This window comes from Papio anubis, chromosome 18 (genome assembly GCF_008728515.1).
Source record: "Papio anubis isolate 15944 chromosome 18, Panubis1.0, whole genome shotgun sequence".
Lineage (NCBI taxonomy): Eukaryota > Metazoa > Chordata > Mammalia > Primates > Cercopithecidae > Papio > Papio anubis.
In genome coordinates, this window is record NC_044993.1 from 1,169,082 (window position 1) to 1,187,741 (window position 18,660).

General features: G+C 58.3%; 2 protein-coding genes and 1 long non-coding RNA gene across 4 annotated transcripts; 2 read left to right on the forward strand and 1 right to left on the reverse strand.

Annotated features, from left to right (window-relative positions):
* Window positions 1–1,907: 1,907 nt before the first annotated feature.
* APRT (adenine phosphoribosyltransferase) lies at window positions 1,908–4,387 on the forward strand. Its single transcript, XM_003917315.5, has 5 exons — window positions 1,908–2,051; window positions 2,225–2,331; window positions 3,303–3,436; window positions 3,710–3,788; window positions 4,004–4,387. Exons 1-5 carry the CDS (start codon window positions 1,972–1,974, stop codon window positions 4,144–4,146), a joined length of 543 nt encoding a protein of 180 aa, XP_003917364.1. The 5' UTR covers window positions 1,908–1,971; the 3' UTR covers window positions 4,147–4,387.
* A 658-nt stretch (window positions 4,388–5,045) lies between these two features.
* CDT1 (chromatin licensing and DNA replication factor 1) lies at window positions 5,046–9,942 on the reverse strand. Its single transcript, XM_009197053.4, has 10 exons — window positions 9,595–9,942; window positions 8,818–8,976; window positions 8,591–8,727; window positions 7,882–8,079; window positions 7,647–7,792; window positions 7,432–7,532; window positions 6,869–7,057; window positions 6,340–6,492; window positions 6,061–6,262; window positions 5,046–5,430 (listed from the first exon to the last, which is right to left on the reverse strand). Exons 1-10 carry the CDS (start codon window positions 9,817–9,819, stop codon window positions 5,267–5,269), a joined length of 1,674 nt encoding a protein of 557 aa, XP_009195317.2. The 5' UTR covers window positions 9,820–9,942; the 3' UTR covers window positions 5,046–5,266.
* Window positions 9,943–10,032: 90 nt separating this feature from the next.
* LOC110742073 lies at window positions 10,033–13,690 on the forward strand. 2 transcript variants are annotated; one of them, XR_004179702.1, is made up of 4 exons: window positions 10,033–10,133; window positions 10,335–10,476; window positions 10,570–10,884; window positions 11,234–13,690. It is a non-coding gene; the product is annotated as an uncharacterized LOC110742073 (long non-coding RNA). The 2 variants fall into 2 exon arrangements; XR_004179701.1 differs by having other exon boundaries at window positions 10,055–10,476.
* Window positions 13,691–18,660: the final 4,970 nt, after the last annotated feature.

The following is an 18,660-nucleotide window of genomic DNA, read 5'->3' on the forward strand; positions in this document are numbered from 1 at the left end:
GTTGAAGGAGGTGACAGGGCCAATTCCGTGTTGAACCCTCCCCAGATCCCTCCTCCAGTACCCCCCAGTCCCAGGCCCCCCTCGGGCCATCTGGGAGACAGAGTCAGGAACAAGGAGGGGAAGGCCGAGGCCTCCTGGGCTGGATGTGGACGGCTTAAGTGCAGCTCACACACTTGGCCCGTGGGCCCGCCTCATGTGGCAGCTTCCGCGGGGATGTGAAGATATCAGGGTCCTCCATTTGCACCTTCCCTAGAGGTCTGGAGCCCAGGCCCCAGGCCTTGCCAGTCCTGACCATGGCACACTTCGAGGCAGCCGCTGCCATGCCCCTCGGAATCAGAGGATAGGTCCCCCACCCGCCCTGGAACGGGGGCCCCAGCAGCCACACGCAGCCTCCGGCCTCCCCGCTCTGAAGGCTCCTGGGGGCTGCCTTCCACTGAGTGGGTTTTCCCTTCTGCAGTAGCTGCCAGGCCAAAGCTGAACTGGAAAAGTTGCGAAATGATGGGCCGGGCACGGTGGCTCACGCCTGTAATCCCAGCACTTTGGGAGTCCGAGGCGGGCGAATCACGAGGTCAGGAGATCCGGACCATCCTGGCTAACACGGTGAAACCCCGTCTCTAGTAAAAAATTCAAAAAAAAGGCCGGGCGCGGTGGCTCAAGCCTGTAATCCCAGCACTTTGGGAGGCCGAGGCGGGTGGATCACGATGTCAGGAGATCGAGACTATCCTGGCTAACATGGTGAAACCCCGTCTCTACTAAAAATACAAAAAAAAACTAGCCGGGCGTGGTGGCGGGCGCCTGTAGTCCCAGCTACTTGGGAGGCTGAGGCGGGAGAATGGCGTGAACCCGGGAGGCGGAGCTTGCAGTGAGCCGAGATCACGCCACTGCACTCCAGCCTGGGAGACACAGCGAGACTCCGTCTCAAAAAAAAAAAAAAAAAAAAAATTCAAAAAAAAACTAGCCGGGCGTGGTGGCGGCGCCTGTAGCCCCAGCTACTCGGGGGGCTGAGGCAGGAAAATGGCGTGAACCCGGGAGGCGGAGCTTGCAGTGAGCGGAGATCGCGCCACTGCACTCCAGCCTGGGCGACAGAGCGAGACTCCGTCTCAAAAAAAAAAAAGGCTGTGAAACGAAGAAAAGTTTTGGAATAGAGCACAAAGTATTTTAGCCCTGGGGATTTTTTTGAAAGGAAATTGTGTTTGGAGGGAGTTGTGCCTCACGCAACCCCCTGGGTACCAGTCCTCGGGCGGCCAGGGGGTTCACAGCTCCCCACCCCAAGGCTGAGGAGTCACCTGGCTTCTGCAGGCGGACAGAAGGGCCTCTGCCATCGCGGATGCGCCCCCTGGCCTGGCCACGCCTTCCGGCCACTCTCCCCCAGGTCCGGGCGGGGAAGAGCCACCTCAACGGCAGGGCCCATCCATCCGCGAGAGGCCAGCGCCCCCGGCCGGTCCAGCCCAAGCCCGCCGCCTCCGCCCTGGGCTGCTCCCTCCGGGTCCTGCACGGCGCTCCTGCTACTTGGACTCCTTCCTCACGCCCTCCTCCACCCCGCGCGTCAGCCTCCCGCGCGCAGCGTGGGGATCTCAGCCAATAGCGGAGAAAGGTCGAGGCCCGTACGCGCGCCAGGTGCGTGGGCGAGACCAGCTCACGCCCCTCCTCCAGCCGCCAGGGCCCCGGCCCACAGCTGCCTGGCTGCAGTCAGAGGCGCGGCCCGAGAGAAGGAAGGGCGCCTTGACTCGCACCTTTGTCCGGTTCGAACGTTCTGCTCAGTGGTGCGTGGAATGCGAGCGCGTCTTAAAATCGATGGCGCCTAGGAGTCCATGAAATACGGTACATGCTTCTGGCGAGGGACGCCCCTTCCCGCGGAAGCCCCGCCCTCACCCGCGCATCCGCGCCCCGGGGATGCCCCGCCCTTCGTGGCGGCCCCGCCAGTCTCCGCGCAGGCGCGCTCGGGCCGCCACTGGCTCCTCGCACGCGGCCATGGCGGACTCCGAGCTGCAGCTGGTTGAGCGGCGGATTCGCAGCTTCCCCGACTTCCCCACCCCGGGCGTGTTATTCAGGTGCAAGCGCAGGCCACCCTCGTGGCGTCCCGACCTGCGGATGGGAGAGCATTGCCCGCGACCTCGGCACTGTCCGGCAAGCGGGGCGGGCAGGGCGGGAACCCTCAACCTTCGCCCCCGGGGCCGCTGCCCTCCTTCGGCCCCGGCGTCACCAGGCCTGTCCTTGGGTCCAGGGACATCTCGCCGGTCCTGAAGGACCCCGCCTCCTTCCGCGCCGCCATCGGCCTCCTGGCGCGACACCTGAAGGCGACCCACGGGGGCCGCATCGACTACATCGCAGGCGAGTGCCGCGTGGCCGCATCCAGGGCGCCTCTGCCTCCGCGCGCGCCGAGGGTAGCACGTGGGCTCTGCGCGTCTGCCTGGGGGAGGGCTTTTGGGGTCCTTCGGGGGCGCCGGGACGGGCACCGTGCTTGGGGTCGCCCCCGAAGGGTTGTGAGGTTGGGCCCCCGAGGCCACCGCGCTGTGCAGGCGCCCTGCCCGCAGGTTCCGGGTCCCCAGCCCAGGACAGGCGTGACCGAGTCGCCAGGTCAGTTGGTCTCCCTGGAGTGCCCAAGCTGAATCTACGGGGCCCAGCTGCCTCGCTTCTTGTTCCTTCTGCGAGCTGGTATTGAGCGCCTGCCACGAGCCAGGCCTTCCCTGGTGAAGATCACGGAATGCCCACCCAAGGAAGGGGGGCCTGGAGGCCTCCGGGAGAGCCCGAGAGGTGGCCCAGGGAGAACAGAGCGTTCTGGTGGTCTTGCCTCTCCTAGGGCGTGACAGCCCACTCCCTGCACACTGCCCTGAGGGAAGCGCCAGCACTGCCAGAGCCCCCTTCTCACCTCCTGCAGGAAGCCCTCCCTGACCTCCTGCCAGGCTGGGGCAGGGTTCCCTGAGCGTCCCCCAACCATCACAGCTCAGGTCACCTCGAGAGACTCCGTTTTTAGACAGAAGCCCTGGGGCAGAGGTGCCTTTGAGAGAGAGTTGAGGCCTGACAGGTTTCTACCAGCCCCGTTAAAGATGGGCTGCTGAGCTGGGGGAGAGGGGCGGTGACTCCCCCAGGACCACAGCTAAAAAGTGGCCCCTTAAAAGACAGACCCAGGTCTGCACTCTGACCTGGAAGCAACTCCTGGTAGGTGACAGGTGACACTCCTTAAATGGTGCACGTCACTGGCCTTTCAGCTGGGAACCAACCATGTACCCCTTGCCACCGCCCAACCCTGGCCCCTGGGGACTCCCATGCTGCCAAGTCACTCCTGTCACTCACCCTGACAGGCCTAGACTCCCGAGGCTTCCTCTTTGGCCCCTCCCTGGCCCAGGAGCTTGGACTGGGCTGTGTGCTCATCCGAAAGCGAGGGAAGCTGCCAGGCCCCACTCTGTGGGCCTCCTATGCCCTGGAGTACGGGAAGGTAAGGGGCTGGGGTGGCCAGAGGAAGGGGAGGGCCAGGCCACCGTGGCCACTCTCCCCCAGTTCTAAAGGCCCTCCTAGGCGTGTCAAGTGGAGCTGCTGTGGTTACAGTGCTCTTGGGAGCTCAGAGAGGGTGAGACACAGGCTGGGCTCACACAGCCAGGGAACAGCAAGGTGGGGTTGGCGTCAGGGCCTAGGGTGGCAGCTGCCAAGCTCTGCACACAAAGCTGTTTTCTGCGGGAGGCTGAGGACCACACACCACTTCCCACTCCAGGCTGAGCTGGAGATCCAGGAAGATGCCCTGGAGCCAGGACAGAGGGTGGTCGTCGTGGATGATCTGCTGGCCACTGGTGGTGAGGGTCTCCCCACAGCCAACTGCTGTGGCTCCAAGGGCCTGGTGGGAGTAGGGCAGGACCTCGCTGTGCGTGGCGTGGGTTACTATTGCCTGGTGGCCAGGCCGACACCTTCCTCTCTCCCCATACCCTCCCCTCCCCAACCCAGGGGCTGGCCTGGAGCACCCAGTCTCTACAGCCCAGGCCAACTGGGGACCTCACCCTCCCATCCCCAGGAACCATGCATGCCGCCTGTGAGCTCCTGGGCCGCCTGCAGGCCGAGGTCCTAGAGTGTGTGAGCCTGGTGGAGCTGACCTCGCTTAAGGGCAGGGAGAAGCTGGCTCCTGTACCCTTCTTCTCTCTCCTGCAGTATGAGTGACTACAGGGCCTCCCAGCCCAACATTCTGCAGCTGGAACCCAGGGACATTTCAGCCCTGGGCAACTGCAGTGACCTCTGCAGTCACCAGGGGCACTAGCTGCCCACAGGGAACACATCCCTTGCTTGGGTTCAGCACCTCTCCTGGGGCTGGAAGTGCCAAAGCCTGGGGCAAAGCTGTGCTTCAGCCACCCTGGGCCCAATTACACACAGGGAGAACGCAGTAAACAGCTTTGCCATGAGAGCCGTCTCCTGTCATCCTGTTCCCCAGGGCAGGGAGCCCCAGGACACCACCAAACCAACTGGACCATGGGCACGTGCTGCTCGGCATGATGCCCAGCAGTCTGGCCTGGTTCTCACCTCAGGAGCTGGAACCATCCAGGCACTGCAGAAAGAGGCCGTGTGGGCCCATCTTCTAGGGAAGCACGTGAGGGCTCAGGGGTAACTAAGTCTGTCAATGCAGGTCCCACCCTGAGGCGGCCAATGCTACTGAAAGGGTTCTACTGCAGATCTAGTGGCTGTAAGCACGACTTTATTATAGTACTGAAGTCAGTGTGTGGGCAGGCCAGTCCCTTCTGGAGGCTCCAGGGATGTCCTGCCCAGCTTCTCCAGGCTGCCTGTGTCGGGGCAGGGCCGCGTCTTCAAAGGTGGCTGGCTCTGGCCCTCTTGTGAAGGCCCCTGCGGCAATCTTGAAGTTCTTAATGACAAAAGTCACCCTTTGCTGTGGAACGTCCCATATTCAGAGGTTCCAAGATTAGAGAGGATGGCCTCCTGCCACCCACACTACCCAACCCCATGTTGCCAAAGCCCCCTTCACCCTCAGCCACATTCCCCTGCCCTGATGGCCCCCTAGGGGGTGCTGGGATCTGGCTTCCCTTCCCCACCAGCAGCAAGGACAGAGGTGCCCACAGAAACCAGTTTAATGTGAATCCACCAGGTGAGCCCCATGCAGGGGCCACCACCTGCAGCCAAAGACCCTCGGGCTGTGCAGCCTGCAGCCCAGCTCTGCCTCTGGCCCTCAGGGGCACTCCGGAAAGGAAACGTAAAGTGCATCATGTTAGAAAATGCTGGTGGCCCCAGGCCAGTGAGCCTGAAGCCCCCATCTGTCCAGTGGCCCCCAGGCTCACAGCCCCTCTTCAGCGCGGGCCTGGCGGGCCAGGCGTGCAGTGATGCTGGCCAGGTCCGCGGCCTTGTCCAGCTTGACGTAGGTGTCGGTGCGAATGTGGTGAAGGCTGAGCCAGTCTGGCAGGAGCTCGGAGAGGAGCAGCAGGTGTTTCTCCATCTCCCCTGTGGGAGGAGAAGGGGACACAGGCTGGTGCTGGGCCCCAGCCCCACACAGGCAGCACTTGAGACCAGCCTGACCACCCGACCTCTGTGCCCGCCTGGTCGCCCTCAGTGCCCCCTCCCCGGGCCTTAAGGCAGAGGTGGTTCTGATCAGAGGCCCGGGTCTGGGAGGCATAACAGTGAGTGGAGAGAGCCAGGCCTACAGTTGAGGCCATGTGAGGAGGCACCAAGCATGGGGGCCACCAGCCCACGAAAACCCTGAGGCAGGGCGTGCCCTGTAGTGTGGGGACCCCCACGTGCTCAGGGTGTGGTGACCAGAGGCCTGGGAGGCCGTGTAGGGTGCATGTGGGGCCCCTTCTGACCAAGCACTGCAGGCGGTCAGGGAAACGGGCCAGGGCTGTGAGAGGAAAGCTGCCTCCAGAGGCTGCAGGTGTGGAAGGGCTGGGTGGAGGCTCAGGGGTGGCTCAAAGCAGGGCAAAGCACCCAGCACACACCAGTGCAAGCGGCCAGTGCCCACTGCACATCTGAACGGAACAAATCAGTGATAGACACCCCTGGTCAGAAACCTGGGGAGGCGGCTGCAGCACTGGGCAATTCCACTGTGCACGCCCCCTCACCCCGCCGTGCACGTACCGGGGCTCATGGCAGTGCGACAGCTGCCCACCATCCTGGCACAGGCCACCTCCATGCTGAGCGCAGGCTTGCGTTCGGACACAAAGACGCTCCGCAGCACGCGGGCCAGCTCAGGCAGCCGTTCTAGGCGCTGCAGCCGCTGCTCCTGCTCCGGGCACCGTGTCATCTGTGCCAGCTGCTTCTGTGCCTCCTTGGCTCGGACCTGCAGCAGGTGTGGGGACCTGGTTAGTGGGCAGCAGATCACCAGGCCGCCACCCGCCATCACTGGGGACGACTCACCCGCTCCAGCAGATCCTGGGACACCCCCTTCAGAGCGCTGGGAGAGGCTGCAGGCGGGGTGGCTGGTGGGGTATCCGGCAGTGCTGGCCTGGGGGGCCCGGGGCTGCTGGGCTCAGCAGAGCGCAGGGCCAATTGACTCAAGGCCTTCTCCATCTGCGGGAGGGACAAGTTGGGGCAGAGAGGTCACAGGAGGCAACATGCCCCTGGCTCTCTGCCCAGGAGTCCCCGGTATCTCTCAAGGCACAAGTTAGCCCGGCACACTGAGTGGTCTGTGCTGGTCAATGCAGTGTCCCAGTGTGTGGCATCGCCTGCCCAGGGCCAACTCCCCACATGGGGCAAGTGACAGAGCCAGGCTTAGAGGTTGCAGCTGGGGACAGAGGGCAAATGCCGCCCACTCTCTGGACCTCCCAGCCAAGGAGGAAGCCAGATGAGGCGTCAAGCTCATCGCCAAGGCCCCACCTCTTATGCCCGGGGTCAGGCTGGCCCACCCACCCGGGAGAAAGGGGCTGCCCAAGCCTCGCAGCCTCACCCTGGGTGACATCAGGCTGCGGGCCCGGGCCAGCACCTCCTGAGCAGTGGTGAGTTTCTCCGTGGCGGGTGGCTGGGGCAGCACAGCTGGCTCGATGTCGGGCACTTCATCCACGTTGAAGCGTGGGTGCCAGCGGGTCAGCTGGTCCTCCGGCACCACCATGGGGGGCCTCAGGGAGGCCAGGAAGGCCTGGGGAGAAGGAGCAGATGGGTGACACTGGGCACATTTGAAACATGGGCAGGCTGCATGTGAGGTGGGGCTGTCTATGCTTACGTCCCCGTCCCAGCCGGGCCACCTTGGGCAAGTCACTTAGCCTCTGCCCAGTGTTCAGCTTGGAGGGAGAGCACACGGCCTCCCACGGCCCGTACTCGCTGAATGCCTTGGGGACCTTCTCAGTGCCTGCAGCTGCACCCTGAGCACACCAGCCCTCAGCTCAGGGTGAACCCAGCCCGGTTCCATCCCGGGAGAAGCCGTGGGTGGCAGGGATGCTCCAAGCACAGGGTTACGTGCTGAGGCAGTGCTGGTGCCACCATCTTTGCACAGCAGGGCCGGGGGCCGCTCACCTTGTGGTGTTCCTTGACGTGCTCCACCAGCTTCTGGCTGAAGATCTGCCGTCGCTGCAGGAGGCGTGAGGCCGTGAGCTGAGGGGCTGCTCCGTCAGCCTCTGTGGGACGAGTCCAGGCCTGAGTCCCGGCCAGGCCGCCCAGCACCTCACACCCACCCCAGAAAGTGTGTGGGTCACAGATGGGGAAACCGAGGTCTTGCACCCAGCACCTACCCTGCTCCAGCAGTGGCTCGATGGTGAGCTGGTAATCTGATCTCTTAACACCATCCTTGAAGGTGGGGACACCGCGCTCCTGGCGGAAGCAGTAGGAGTCCGGGTACACGGTTTTGATCTGGCCAACATTACGCTCCTCAAAACGCCTACAGGAGGAGGGGGCCGGCTCAGGAGGCGGCAGGCCCGGGCCCCCTCCCAACTCCAGGGCAGCCCCAGCCCCCCAGCGGCCACTCACCTGCGCATCATGTCCTGCACGCCCCGCTGGACCTTGGCAAAGGTGGGCGTCTCAGAGCGGTTGTGGAGCATGCCCACAATGGTGTCCATGCTGCGGAACATCTCCGCCAGCACCTGGTACTTGTAGGGCAGCACGAGCCCCGGTGGGCCAGGCTGGGCCAGGGCATGGAAGCGCTGGTAGGCGGGCGCCTTCTCGCCACTGTCAGGGAGGGAGGAGCCTTGTGAGAAGCATCAGGCCCCTCGACCAGGAAGCCTCCAATTCGGCCTGCCACGCCACACACGATGGCTTTCGCGGCCCTTGCACAGCCACCAGCACTGGCACCGTTAGGGGTAGAACTGGTGATAGGAAAGCCCAGCTCCACACCCCAGCTCTGCTGTGTCCATGCGGCACCCCCAGGGAAGCTCTGCCCTCTCCCCAGCCCAGTTTCGCCAGCTCTCAGGGGCAGGAGCAGACAACACACCAAAGCATTAGGAGCATTTGGAACCTGCCAGAGCGCCGGAGGCAGGAGCTGCCCCCAACAGGAGGGACTGAGGGCAAAGGGCCAGTGGTGCTCAGGACCTTTTTCTCAGGGGTCTGGCTCCACGCCCTGGTGACCTCACCACCTCCCTCCTCGGAAGGAGCAGACCTGGGCCTTTGCCAGGATCGCCCGGCCATGCCTCCCACCAGCCGGCCTTTCCCAAGGCCTCCTGGCCACCCACCCAGCACTCACCATGGCTCCTCAGGGCGGCCCTTGGCCTCTGGGGTACAGGACTCCCCAGCATCCTGGGCACTGGACTTCAGCACTCGGACTCTTGCCCCCAGCTCCCGGGCCCGTTGGAGGCATGACGCAAGCTCAGAGATGGTGTCCTTCAAGGGGATCAGGGGACCTGGTGCCGTCAGGCAGTCAGGCCGGCACCACTCAGCCCTCCCGAATCTGCCCCAGGCCCCGCCCCTCACCTGGTTCTGCGAGGAGGTCAGCTGGGATGGCTGACCTGCTGCCGCGGTGGATTTCTTTATCTTCTGGCCCAGAGAAGGGCAGGCTGGGATGTCTGGGGCCTCGAGGGAGTCAGGGGCCTCGGAGGAGTCAGGGGCCTCGGGGGAACTGGGGCTGGAAACCTGGTGAGAGGGACCCCAAGGGTGAACCCATGACAAGACCCGGTGCTCCTGGCTCTGCAGAAGACCCTGAAGGATCAGAAGCCCCTCTGAGTTAACAGATGGGCATGGCTCGGGGGCTTAGGGCTTCCCGCAGGCGGTGGTCTGCGCTAAAGCTGGCTGGGGACACAGCCTTGCTCTCGCCTTCCCGGGCAGTTTCCAGGGCAGACCCCCCTTCCAGCCCCATCATCGTCATCAGATCCCGGGGCAAACCCCGCAGTGCCTCCTGCTTATCTCAGAAGCCAGCCAAGCCCCCAGTGGTGTCAGGGCGGCCACAAGGTCCCCCGACCTGTCCCAGAGTTCCCTGCGCCCTGCCCCCCGGCCTCAAATTCCCCGCGCCCCGCCCTGCCTCCCCGCCCCGTCCCCTCCTGCCTCAGTTTCCCCACCCCCGTCCCTCGGCCTGTTTCCCCGAGCCCTGCCCCCCGGGCCTCAGTCTCCCCGGCCTCAGTCTCCCCGAGGTCCGCCCCTGGGCCTCAGTTTCCCCGCCCCCGAGACCCGGCCTCAGTCTCTCCGAGCCCCGCTTCCCGGGCCTCAGTTTCCCCGCCCCCAACCCCCCGGGTTCAGTCTCCCCACGTCCCTCACCGCGTCCGCCGACAGCCGCAGCCTCCGGCGGGCCGGCGGCCTGGCCTGGTCGCGTCCGGGGGCGGCGGGCGGGCGGGCGCGCTTGCGGCTGCCGCTGGTGGCGGAGTCCGGGGCGCGGAGTGCGGGTCTGGCGGGGCTGGGGGTGCGGCAGGCCAGCTTGGGCAGCACGATGCGGGGCCCGGGGCGGCGGCGCGCAAAGAAGTCGGTGACGCGGCGCTGCTCCATGGCGGCGGAGTGCGCGGCGAAAGCAAGGAAGGAAGAAGAAAGGGAGGAAGGGGCGGGCGCGGTTCCCGCCAAATTTCCCGCGGGCGCTCAGGCAGGCCCCGCCCCCGGCGCGGACGAACCAACACGGCCGAGCACGGGGAGGTACGGGGCGGGGCGCGCATGCGCGCTGGTGGGCGCGGGCAGCGGCGTGGGCGCGGGCAGCGGCTTGGCCGCGCGCATGCGCCGACGTGCGACGGTGGACCCGCCTGGGGGAGCCGTCGCCCGTGGGACTCTGGCGTGGTCTCCGGATCCCGCGTGTGGCTCTCACTTTTTAGGTCGTGTCGGTGGGGCCGCTGGCTTCAGGGTCAGAGGGAGCGCAGTCCAGGCAAACAGCAGCGCGCGCCTGACAAAACCCCGGCGCTGCCCGGGAGAGCCGAGGACGGCGCGGCCTGGGGGGCTGCAGGCTCGGGCTGGTAAAGGCGCTGCCCCCGCGGGCCGCGCGCTCCTTATTTCTTTTTTTTAAATTGTTTCTATAGAGGCGGAGTTTACGTTGCCCAGGTGGTCTCAAACTCCCGGCCCAATGATCCGCCCGCCTGGAACTGCCGCCTCCCAGAGCGCTGCGATCACAGGCGTGGCCTCCGCGCCCCGCGTTGCTCGCTTTTTAAAAGGGTGAATTTGGTATGTGAATTATTTCTCAATGAAGCTATTACATGGAAAGGAAGAAAAGGAGCCGGGCGCGGTGGCTCACGTCTGCAATCTGTTTGGGTACAGGCTTTGGTGGCTGCCCTCCAACCAGCGTTGCCCACTCTGCCGGCAGAAAAGATAAAAGACAAGTCTCCTATGACTGAGCATTGGGCTAATAAGTGCCCACATCCCTGCCCGCCTTCCACGCCATGTCCAGCTTGACAGCAGGAGAGGCATTGGAAGTCTGATTGCCCCGCCATCAGGACAGGCACCGCGCCTCAACGTAGTGCCTCTCCTCAAAGGTGGGAAGGCTCCTTCCAACTCCTACACCTTGACGAGGACTGACGGTGCCCACACTCGGAGACCCCGGTCACCCTCGCCCAGCCCAGGGTAACGCTACAGGTAGCGGGCAAGCCCATTTCTTTTCTCATCAATACTCTGTTTTGCCGTCCTATGGAGGACCTAGCCAACGCTCCACTATTTCAGTAGTTAGGGTAAAGGGTAAACCGTCTAACCCTCGGCAGACCCCGATGTTAAATTGCTGCCTGGACTATGCATGTTTTGCCCACTCTTTCCTCATCATGCCCTCTTGCCCCACTTTTGCCCACTCTTCCCTCATCATGCCCACTTGCCCCACCCCCTTATAGGACGAAACATCTTAACCAAACTTAGGGCATCCATTAACCTACCCTCTCATCCCCACCCGGGCTCCAACATTGTTTTCATGATGCCCTTGTGCCCCTGGTTGCAGATTCTCTCAACATTACCTGGACTCATCAAGCAACAACTAACCAGAACCTCCATAGAGGCACATCAATCGTGGGTAACCCTACTACCCCTTGCCCTTACCAGACTACCAGCGGCACTTAGAAGCCCCACGGGCCTTAGTCCTTTTGAACTGGTATACGGGCGCCCTCTCATGCCGCAAGAACCCCCTACTCTACCCACACCATTAGCACCCTACCTGCCATACCTTTCTCTTTTAAGACAATTACTGACTTCCTCTTCATAGAACCCTTAGCCACTCTTCTCCCCGACTCCTCACCTAATCAGTTAGAAGACCGAGCCTGGCAAGGAACCCTCTGTGACTTTAGCCATAATGAGCGTACTTTCTGCACCTTTGTTAATATTATCATGGTTAACTATAATCCCAGTAACTCCTCTTACTACTCCTAACTTGTGTGGAGATTCTCTATCACTGAGACTTGGACCACAAATAACCAAGTTCATTCAGTCATGCAAGGTACTGCAGATTGCCCCCCGCTAGGTTGCCAACAGGCCATCTACTTAAACTTCACCCTAAGTTCCCTCACTCCAGGCTATCGCCCGGCCCTGTGCTTCCTATATGACCAGACCCACTATAACTGCTGGAACTACTGGCAAGAGGCTAATGTTGGGTGCCCCTACTCTTACTGCAACATACATCAGTTAGGTTGGACAGGTGGGGGTCTACAAATGACAACAAGCATATTTACCCAGGACAAAAATACTAAAAAATACAGACTTCTCATCAAAGATCCTTGGGATTCCCGGTGGGCCAGCGGGGTAAAAGGCGGACTTTATTCAACAGTCAGTTCCTCATATCCAACCGTAACCATCCGGGTAATTAGAACGTATGTCCAACAGATACAATTCCCTAAAACTGTGCAGGCTCTACAAAATCTAACCACAGTCACACAACAACGCAAACAAAAACTACAGGAACAGTTAAACCCCCCAAACAACAAAGACCCATTCTCATGGTTGGCCCTTATTCGTCTAGGACTTAATCTATCGCAGGCAGCCGGACTGAAAAATCTTTCCCAATGCTTTCTCTGCGCTACTCTCGGCAAAGCCCCCTTTTTGGCAGTCCCCCTACCAGCCGCTTTCAATACTACCAATGACTCTACCGGCTCACTTCAATCAGCGCCCCTGTCTCAAGTCCCCTTAATCCACAAAGTCTACCCCTTCCCTTCTGTTACTCCACTCCAAATTCTTCATGGTGCAATCACACCCAAGCTCCCAATAAAACCCAGACGGCTCCCCTTGGCGGCTACTTCTGGTGTAACCATACCTTATCCAAAACTCTTAACTATACCTCCCTCACCCAGTCTCTTTGCATTCCAGTGTCCTTGGTACCCAGTTTAACCCTATATGGCAAAGGAAAATTGTCCGAACTAACTTCTCAGCTCACTATTCCTAGCCAAAAAATCCAAAAACGGGCTATCTTTCTTCCATTGGTTATTGGGGTTTCCTTAGCATCGTCCCTAGTAGCCTCAGGACTTGGAACAGGGGCCCTCGCCCACTCGATTCCATCCACACAGACCCTCCCCACTCAGCTCCAGGCAGCCATAGGGGCTTCAGCTGAAAGCCCAGCCTCTTTACAGCGTCAGATCACCTCAGTGGCTCAGGTAGCGGCACGAAATAGGCGGGCATTAGATGATCTTACTGCTGAAAAGGGAGGAACATGCCTTTTCCTTGGAGAAGAATGTTGCTACTACATAAATGAATCAGGCCTAGTTGACACCAACATTCAAAGATTAAACAAAATCAAGAAAGAACTCCAACAATTTAACAGCCCTTTAGTACCCGGACACCCTGTATGGCTGCTGCCAATAGTACAACAAATGCTTCCTTTCCTAATCCCCTTACTAATTCTCTGCATTATTTTATGTTTTGCTCCCATTTTTATAAAATTCCTCCAAGCCAGGGTCCAAGAAAATTACTCGAGTTTCCTTCAATCAAATGCTCCTACACCCTTACACCCAACTGCCAACCTCAGACCCTAACTACGCCCCTGAACAGCAGGAAGCAGCCAGAGAGAAAACTGCGCCCTAAAGGCTTGTAATCAATGAGAGGTTGGACTGTTTGGGTGAAGGAATGGGCCAAGATGGAGGAAAAATGAACAAGATGGCATAGTCCCTGTTGCTTCCGAGTTCTTCACCACCAATTTACCTGCGCCCAGGAAAGCGCAAACCAACTGAGCATGCGCCAAGTAACGTCAACCTGAAGAAATCAAAACTTACCCATCCACGCCCATGAAGACACCCCCGTCCCACCCACTGCCCTCCCCTTTCCGGTCGCAAGGCATAAAAATCTGTCGCCAGCAAGTGCCAGCGCGACTTCTCCGGCCCGCGACTTCCCTGGCCCTCCCTACTTGCGGACTGGAGAACCTCGCCCGAGAGCGCGTGCATATTTGCAAATAAAGGCTACCACTTTCTTTATTTGATTCCGGCCTCTTTTATTAATTAATTGGGCTTTTAATAAAACAAAACACAATCCCAGCACTTTGAAAGGCTGAGGCGGGCAGATCATGTGAGGTCAGGAGTTCGAGACCAACCTGGCCAACATAGTGAAACCCCCTCTCTACTAAAAATACAAAAATTAGCCAGGCCTGGTGGTGGGCACCTGTAATTCCAACTACTTCGGAGGCTGAGGCAGGAGAAGGGTGTAAACCCCGGAGGCGAAGCTTGCAGTGAGCTGAAATCTGGCCACTGCACTCCAGCCTGGGCGACAGAGCGAGACTCTGTCTCAAAAAAAAAAAAAAGGGCCGGGCGCGGTGGCTCAAGCCTGTAATCCCAGCACTTTGGGAGGCCGAGGCGGGTGGATCACGAGGTCAGGAGATCGAGACCATCCTGGCTAACGCGGTGAAACCCCGTCTCTACTAAAAATACAAAAACTAGCCAGGCGTGGTGGCAGGCGCCTGTAGTCCCAGCTACTCGGAGGCTGAGGCGGGAGAATGGCGTGAACCTGGGAGGCGGAGCTTGCAGTGAGCCGAGATCACGCCACTGCACTCCAGCCTGGGCGACACAGCGAGACTCCGTCTCAAAAAAAAAAAAAAAGGAAAGAAAAGAAAAGAAACTGCCTTTAACATGGCTGATATTTTAAAGTTTTAGTTCTTAAAACCTACAGTGCTCCAATCTGGGAAACGGCCTAGAGCTCTGGTTATCTGGAAAGCCGAAGCTGCAGCCACTCCTTTCAGAGACGCCAATGAGCAGGGCCAGGGCGCAGCGCCGCGGAAGTACCCCTGCAAAGTAATGAGGAGGCCTGGGGGCCTGGGGGCCTGGGGGCCTGGGAGGGAAGGGGATGCGGATGGAGGAGGCCAGGGCTGAGAGGAGGGCTTCTGTTTTCCTATTTTCCAAGTTTTCTGTAAAAAGCATGAATTGTGCCTTTTGTTTTGTTTTGTTTTTAAGTTAAAGGAATAGAACCAGTTTGATGATGCAATTGGTGCTTGCAAAATACCTCAAAAGTGGCCCGCACAGTGGCTGAGCCTGTAATCCCAGCACTTTGGGAAGTCGAGGTGGGTGGATCACTTGAAATCAGGAGTTCAAGACCAGCCTGGCCAACATGGCAGAACCCTGTCTCTACAATAAATACAAAAATTGGCCGGGCGCGGTGGCTCAAGCCTGTAATCCCAGCACTTTGGGAGGCCGAGACGGGCGGATCACGAGGTCAGGAGATCGAGACCATCCTGGCTAACACGGTGAAACCCTGTCTCTACTAAAAAATACAAAAAAACTAGCCGGGCGTGGTGGCGGGCACCTGTAGTCCCAGCTACTTGGGAGGCTGAGGCAGGAGAATGGCGTGAACCCGGGAGGCGGAGCTTGCAGTGAACCGAGATCGCGCCACTGCACTCCAGCCTGGGCGACAGAGCGAGACTCCATCTCAAAAAATAAATAAATAAATAAATACATACATACATACATACATACATACAAAAATTAGCCGGGCCTGGTGGTGGGCACCTGTAATCTCAGCTACTCAAGATCCTGCCACTACCTCCCAGCAGCTTAGGCAACAGGGTGAGACTCCATCTCCAAAACAAAACACCTCAAAAGTGAGGAGGTTCATAAGGGGGGTCATGGTGAGGCATTTGTTTTTCATTTTTATTTAGGGGATCAGCACCTAGACCTGTGTTTTGCAAGCAGCTGGTAGCAAATTTTTAGTGGGTCAAGAAATAAGTACAGAAGACTGAGAACCACATTTTTTAAAGCTACGTTTTGTTAAAAAGTTTTGTTTTGGGCTGGGTGCGGTGGCTCACACCTGTAATCCCAGCACTTTGGGAGGCCAAGGCGGGCGGATCACAAGGTCAGGAGATTGAGACCACCCTGGCTAACATGGTGAAACCCTGTCTCTACTAAAAAATACAAAAAATTAGCCGGGTGTGGTGGCGGGCACCTATAGTCCCAGCTACTTGGGAGGCTGAGGCAGGAGAATGATGTGAACCGGAGAGGCGGAGCTTGCAGTGAGCCGAGATCGTGCCACTGCACTCCAGCCTGGGCAACAGAGCAAGACTCTGTCTCTAAATAAATAAATAAATAAATAAATAAAAGTTTTGTTTTGGTATGTATGCTCTGGGCCACCATGCAAAATATAACCTTTTTTTTTTTTTTTTTTTTTTTTTTTTAAATCACCCAGGTTGGAGTGCAGTGGCATGATCATAGCTCACTGCAGCCTCTACTCCTGGACTTAAGGGATCCCCCTGCTGTGGCCTCCCAAGTAACTGGGGCTACAGGTGTGACCCACCACACCTGACCACACCACACCACACATTAAACAAATATCATGTATTTCTTCAGTCAAAACTGCTTGCAGGTTGGGGCAGGAATTGACTTGGAAGGAACACCAAGGAATTTTCTAGGGTGATAGAAATGGCCTATATCATGATGGGTTTGGGTTACATAAGTGTATGAATTTATCAAAATCTGAGGGTACCTTAAGATTTGTGTATTTTATGGTACGTAAATTTATCTAAAAGCCAAATTATCAGCCGGGCGCAGTGGCTCAGGCCTATAATCCCAGCACTTTGGGAGGCCAGGGTCGCAGATCACCAGGTCAGGAGATCAAGACCATCCTGGCTAACAAGGTGAAACCCCGTCTCTACTAAAAATACAAAAAAAAAAATGAGCCGGGTGTGGTGGTGGGCACCTGTAGTCCCATCTACTCAGGAGGCTGAAGCAGGAGAATGGGGTGAACCCAGGAGGTGGAGCTTGCAATGAGCCAAGATCAGGCCACTACACTGGGTGACAGAGCGAGACTCCGTCTCAAAAAAAAAAAAAGAAGCCAAATTATCAGCAAATACTGAACTCTAGTCAATGATATGCACGCAGAAGTGTTTAGGAATAACAGGTGTCTGACACTTTAAAATGCATCAAATAAGATGGACAGGCTGGGCGCAGTGACTCACGCCTGTAATCCCAGCACTTTGGGAGGCCGAGGTGGGTGGATCATCTGAGGTCAGGAGTTCGAGACCAGCCTGGCCAACATGGTAAAACCCCATCTCTACTAAAAATATAAAAATTAGCTTGGTGTGGTGACGGGGACCTGTAATCCCAGCTAGTCGGGAGGCTGAGGCAGGATAATCGCTTGAACCTGGGAAGCAGAGGTTGCAGTGAGCCGAGATCGCACCATTGCACTCCAGCCTGGGCAACAGAGCAAGACTCCATCTCAAACAGTAAAATAAAAAAATAAAAATAAAGATGGACAGAGAGAGAAAGAGATATGTGACAAGCAGGCCAGGCACGGTGGCTCACGCCTGTAATCCCAGCACTTTGGCAGGCCAAGGCAGGTGGATCACCTGAGGTCAGGAGTTCGAGACCAGCCTGACCAACATGGTGAAACCCTGTCTCTACTAAAATTACAAAAATTAGCTGGGCGTGGTGGCAGGCACTTTAGTCCCAGCTACTTGGGAGGCAGAGGCAGGAGAATCGCTTGAACCTGGGAGACAGAGGTGGCAGTGAGCTGAGATCGCACCACTGTACTCAGCCCGGGCAACACAGCGAGACTCTGTCTCCAAAAAAAAAAAAAAAAAAGGCCAGGCATGGTGGCAGACACCTGTAATCCCAGCTACTTGGGAGGCTGAGGCAGGAGAATCGCATGAACCCAGGAGGCGGAGGTTGCAGTGAGCCAATATTGTTCAATTTGGGAGGTGGAGGCAGGTAGATTATCAGAGCTCAGGAGTTCAAGACCAGCCTGACCAACATGGCAAAACCCCATCTCTATTAAAAATACAAAAACTGGGCCGGGCGCGGTGGCTCAAGCCTGTAATCCCAGCACTTTGAGAGGCCGAGACAGGCGGATCACGAGGTCAGGAGATCGAGACCATCCTGGCTGACACGGTGAAACCCCGTCTCTACTAAAAAATACAAAAAACTAGCCGGGCGAGGTGGCAGGCGCCTGTAGTCCCAGCCAGTCGGGAGGCTGAGGCAGGAGAATGGCATGAACCCGGGAGGCGGAGCTTGCAGTGAGCTGAGATCTGGCCACTGCACTCCAGCCTGGGCCACAGAGCGAGACTCTGTCTCAAAAAAAAAAAATACAAAAACTGGCTGGGTGTGGTGGTATGCGCCTGTAATCCCAGCTACTCAGGAGGCTGAGGCAGAAGAATCTCTTGAACCCGGGAGGTGGAGGTTGTAGTGAACTGAGATCGCGTCAATGCATTCCAGCCTGGGTGACAGAGCGAGACTCCATCTCAACAACAACAAAAAGAACAGTGCAGAACATTAAGATAGAGTCTGAGGGGTAAATGAGATTCAACTTCTCTGGATATTTGAAATTTTTGAAAATAGAATGTCTTGAAAAGCTGTATTTCTCATTGTGGGTTTTGGACAAAAGAGTTTGAAGGACCCTGGGACCAGACAACCTCCAGCAGGGCAGTTAGCTCATAAGGCACCTTTGTGAAAAACGGCTTGAGAAGTGGAGCCATGTGGATCTCAGCCCCCGCTGCCCCCTTGGCCAGGAACCCTTGTGCATGCCTTAGCTTGCACAGCGCTGTGTGGCAACCTTTGCTCGTGAGTCTCTTCAGCTGTAATATCCCATTCTGTTCTAATCAAGATGGGGATCCTGGCTTTTCTCAAAGAGGGCAGAAAGCGATCTGGGAGTCATAGTGGAACACAAGCCAAATAGAAGTCGGCTACGGATGAAAGAGGGAAAACGTGTAAAATATTAAAGCTATAATGGGAGCATAAATTATAGACACAGCCTTTCCTTAGGACCTACTGCAGTAAGGGGACCTTGTAAATCCTTGGCATCGTAACCTTTCATCGGGTAGGAGGGAGCTGTCACCCCCCCCTAGTGACATGGCGGCTCCCCACTCTGTCTCATATTGAGAATAAAGAAACAGCTGGTCTCAGAGAGGCAGCGTTAGCCACACCTAACCACAAGCAACTGCTCCACATCTGGCTGCTGGTGCAACCGTTTGGC